Source organism: Sinocyclocheilus anshuiensis, unplaced genomic scaffold, assembly GCF_001515605.1.
Source record: "Sinocyclocheilus anshuiensis isolate Anshui unplaced genomic scaffold, SAMN03320099.WGS_v1.1 scaffold708, whole genome shotgun sequence".
In the NCBI taxonomy this organism is placed as follows: Eukaryota; Metazoa; Chordata; class Actinopteri; order Cypriniformes; family Cyprinidae; genus Sinocyclocheilus; species Sinocyclocheilus anshuiensis.
Window position 1 is genome coordinate 2,870,459 of NW_015555881.1, and position 4,860 is coordinate 2,875,318.

At 40.6% G+C, this 4,860-nt stretch overlaps 1 protein-coding gene across 3 annotated transcripts in view; it reads right to left on the reverse strand.

Annotated features, from left to right (window-relative positions):
* The window catches only part of LOC107675755 (transcription factor 4-like), a 171,697-nt gene that overhangs the window by 38,216 nt on the left and 128,621 nt on the right, over positions 1-4,860 (reverse strand). For all 3 annotated transcript variants that reach the window (XM_016470181.1, XM_016470179.1, XM_016470180.1), the window contains 2 exons: positions 3,411-3,516; positions 329-462 (listed from right to left, as the gene is read on the reverse strand). In XM_016470181.1, the coding sequence (XP_016325667.1) occupies positions 329-462; positions 3,411-3,516 (240 nt within the window). The remainder of the gene's footprint in view (positions 1-328; positions 463-3,410; positions 3,517-4,860) is intronic.

Consider the following 4,860-nt stretch of genomic DNA (forward strand, 5'->3'; position numbering starts at 1 on the left):
TTTATATTTGTATTATATATATATATATATATATATATATATATATGCTAAAAAAAAACTATAATTAAATACATTAATCAGCGTTCTGTATCATTGTCTTTGAGTTTGAAAACAAGCAAGTGACAATAGCAAGTGTCTAACACTATAGTTGATCAGTCACTTGACTGCTGATAGCTGATCATGTGACTTTCTAACGAGTGACATCACTCTTACCTGGACTGTATTGGACTATATTGAACTGTTGAGCATTGATCACCTTCATTACAAACACAAAAAAGCTGCTGAACTAATCTTAACTAGTTGAACAGAAGCGAGTAAATGTGCTCACGAGTCTGTCGTGTGGATGCATGCCGCAGTAGCTGCTGCTCTGAGCGCTGTGTGTGGAGTTTCCCAGCATGCTGTTGTATCCGGGCTGGTTCATACTGCCGGATGAGCTCCATGGGTCTGTACTATGATGACCGTCTGAAATCACACATGAAACACACACACAAAGCATATGAAAAAAGCAAAAAAAAAGCTTGAATTCTTGATTCTCATTGGCTGATGCACAGAATGTTGGTTGATGTTCTGTTCCAGTGTTTTAGGCTGTTGCTATGCAGTTGCTAGGGTGTTTTGAGTGTTTTAGGCTGTTGCTATGCAGTTTCTAGGGTGTTTTGAGTGTTTTAGACAGTTGCTAAGGTGTTTTGAGTGTTTTAGGCTGTTGCTATGTATTTTCTAGGATGATCTGATAATTTTAGGTTGTTGCTATGCAGTTTCTAGGGTGTTTTGAGTGTTTTAGACAGTTGCTAAGGTGTTTTGAGTGTTTTAGGCTGTTGCTATGTATTTTCTAGGATGATCTGATAATTTTAGGTTGTTGCTATGCAGTTTCTAGGGTGTTTTGAGTGTTTTAGACAGTTGCTAAGGTGTTTTGAGTGTTTTAGGCTGTTGCTATGTATTTTCTAGGATGATCTGATAATTTTAGGTTGTTGCTATGCAGTTTCTAGGGTGTTTTGAGTGTTTTAGACAGTTGCTAAGGTGTTTTGAGTGTTTTAGGCTGTTGCTATGTATTTTCTAGGATGATCTGATAATTTTAGGTTGTTGCTATGCAGTTTCTAGGGTGTTTTGAGTGTTTTAGACAGTTGCTAAGGTGTTTTGAGTGTTTTAGACAGTTGCTAAGGTGTGTTGAGTCTTTTAGGTTGTTGCTATGCAGTATCTAGGGTGTTTTGAGTGTTTTAGACAGTTGCTAAGGTGTTTTAGGCTGTTGCTAAGGTGTTGTGAGTGTTTTAGGTTGTTGCTAAGGTGTTCTGAGTGTTTTAGGTTGTTGCTATGCAGTATCTAGGGTGTTTTGAGTGTTTTAGACTGTTGCTAAGGTGTTTTGAGTGTTTTAGGTTGTTGCTATGCAGTATCTAGGGTGTTTTGAGTGTTTGAGCTCCATGGGTCTGTACTGTGATGACCGTCTGAAATCACACATGAAACACACACACAAAGCATATGAAAAAAGCAAAAAAAAAGCTTGAATTCTTGATTCTCATTGGCTGATGCACAGAATGTTGGTTGATGTTCTGTTCCAGTGTTTTAGGCTGTTGCTATGCAGTTGCTAGGGTGTTTTGAGTGTTTTAGGCTGTTGCTATGCAGTTGCTAGGGTGTTTTGAGTGTTTTAGGTTGTTGCTATGCAGTTTCTAGGGTGTTTTGAGTGTTTTAGACAGTTGCTAAGGTGTGTTGAGTCTTTTAGGTTGTTGCTATGCAGTATCTAGGGTGTTTTGAGTGTTTTAGACAGTTGCTAAGGTGTGTTGAGTCTTTTAGGTTGTTGCTATGCAGTATCTAGGGTGTTTTGAGTGTTTTAGACAGTTGCTAAGGTGTTTTGAGTGTTTTAGGCTGTTGCTATGTATTTTCTAGGATGATCTGATAATTTTAGGTTGTTGCTATGCAGTTTCTAGGGTGTTTTGAGTGTTTTAGACAGTTGCTAAGGTGTTTTGAGTGTTTTAGGCTGTTGCTATGTATTTTCTAGGATGATCTGATAATTTTAGGTTGTTGCTATGCAGTTTCTAGGGTGTTTTGAGTGTTTTAGACAGTTGCTAAGGTGTTTTGAGTGTTTTAGGCTGTTGCTATGTATTTTCTAGGATGATCTGATAATTTTAGGTTGTTGCTATGCAGTTTCTAGGGTGTTTTGAGTGTTTTAGACAGTTGCTAAGGTGTTTTGAGTGTTTTAGGCTGTTGCTATGTATTTTCTAGGATGATCTGATAATTTTAGGTTGTTGCTATGCAGTTTCTAGGGTGTTTTGAGTGTTTTAGACAGTTGCTAAGGTGTTTTGAGTGTTTTAGACAGTTGCTAAGGTGTGTTGAGTCTTTTAGGTTGTTGCTATGCAGTATCTAGGGTGTTTTGAGTGTTTTAGACAGTTGCTAAGGTGTTTTGAGTGTTTTAGGCTGTTGCTATGTATTTTCTAGGATGATCTGATAATTTTAGGTTGTTGCTATGCAGTTTCTAGGGTGTTTTGAGTGTTTTAGACAGTTGCTAAGGTGTTTTGAGTGTTTTAGGCTGTTGCTATGTAGTTTCTAGGATGATCTGATAATTTTAGGTTGTTGCTATTCAGTTTCTAGGGTGGGAGAGAGAGGGGGGATGGGATCGGGAAAGGTCCGCGAGCCGGGACTCGAACATGGGATGCCCGAAACGCAATGGCGCTACATGTCGACGTGCTGCCCACGAGGCTATCGGTGACGACACTATGGTGTTTTGAGTGTTTTAGGTTGTTGCCAAGGTGTTTTCAGTGTTTTAGGCTGTTGCTATGTAGTTTCTAGGATGATCTGCGAATTTTAGGTTGTTGCTATGCAGATGCTAGGGTGTTTTGGGTGTTTTGGACAGTTGCTATGGTGTTCTGAGTGTTTTAGACAGTTGCTAAGGTGTTTTGAGTGTTTTAGGCTGTTGCTATGCAGTTTCTAGGGTGTTTTGAGTGTTTTAGACAGTTGCTAAGGTGTTTTGAGTGTTTTAGGCTGTTGCTATGCAGTTTCTAGGGTGTTTTGAGTGTTTTAGACAGTTGCTAAGGTGTTTTGAGTGTTTTAGGTTGTTGCTATGCAGTATCTAGGGGGTTTGAGTGTTTTAGACAGTTGCTAAGGTGTTTTGAACGTTTTAGGCTGTTGCTATGCAGTTTCTAGGATGATCTGAGAATTTTAGGTTGTTGCTATGCAGTTTCTAGGGTGTTTTGAGTATTTTGGACAGTTGCTAGGGTGTTCTGAGTGTTTTAGGCTGTTGTTATGCAGTTTCTATGGTTTTTTGAGTGTTATGGACAGTTGCTAGGGTGTTCTGGGTGTTTTAGGCTGTTGCTATGCAGTTGCTAGGGTGTTTTGGGTGATTTAGACAGTTGCTAGGGTGTTCTGATTGTTTTAGGCTGTTGCTAGGTTGTTTAAAGTGTTTTTGTCAGGTGTGTGTGGTTTACCTGGCATAAAGAAGGAACCAGGAAAGCTGCTGCCCGGTGCTTTAGAGGATGGGTAACCTGGTGAGTCCCGGTTATAATCGGCAGTGCTGGCGGACGGGGCGTATACCTGAAACACATACACAACACGCCATGATCAGGACGACTAATGACACAAAACATGCTTTCAACATGCATTTCACTGCATATTTTTATGCCGTGCATGAAGATGCATCAGACACGAGACGGAAACAGGGTGAAACTCTTTCCCAGGAAAAAATGTTCATGTTCCCAAAGTGTTGCGACAGAATAATTTAGTGCAAATGTGAGACGAGCAGCTGCGGTGGATCAGTGACATCAGCACACAAACAGCAGAGCATTCCCGTCTGGAAAAATGTGCTGTAATGACTTGCAGGAACGCTGGGAACATGCCGGATGGGAATACAGAGCTGGGATAAACACAGCGGATGTGTGAGGACAGAACGACCCTCATAGATACACCTCAAAACACAAGAATCACAGTCTAGAATCAACAAATCAATGTCTCAAATGTTTCTCCTGAACTCCTGGAAATGCAGAGCAAATGTAAACTTTGTTGTATCTGATGAGAAACAATTTTTCTAAGGAATTGTAGCTCAAATGAAGCTCAGCTGAGAACTTATCACATCTCCAGAGCTCAAGGGTGGATTTTGAGGAGTTTTATGGAGAACAAGAGACTTCAGCGCACACACACACACACACACACACACACACACACGTCTGTGAAAGGGATCAGGCTGTGACTTTAGGGGGTTTAATAACATGGAGATTTTGTTCTGGCTGGTTCGTTTCTGCACCTGTCCACAGTTAACACACACATCTCTAGGTATTTAAAGTGGTTTTTAGATTGATGCTATGCAGTTGCTAGGGTGTTCTGAATGTTCATAGGAAGTTGCTAGGGTAATGCAAGTGGTCAAGGCTGTTCCTAGAGTGCTCTAAATGTTTAGACTGTTGCTATGCAGTTGCTATAGTGTTTTAAACTGTTACTATGCAGTTGCTAGGGTGTTCTGAGTGTTTAGTCTGTCGCTATGCAGTTGCTAGGGTGTTCTGAGTGTTTAGTCTGTCGCTATGCAGTTTCTAGGGTGTTGTGAGTGACTTAGTCCCATAGTTTTGCACACCTCTAGTCTTGTGTGTGGAGATTTATTGATTTATTGATTGATTGATTTATTGATTGATTGATGTCACCACATTTTCCCTGAATGTTCTCCATGCTGACAGTTCCTCTGTCGTCGTGCAGAACAGCGTTAATCTCAGCGCTAACAGCCCTAGTGAGTCGCCCACATCAGCGGTATTTTAAGGCATCATGGGTGAAGTTAGGAGGCATAATTACTCCAGTCACACATGTCCTTCACAGAGGAGATGACTGTTTAAATGTTAATGTGAGTTCGTGCAGTCGTGCGTCCGTCAGTCACTGCGTACAGTGAACAAAACAACC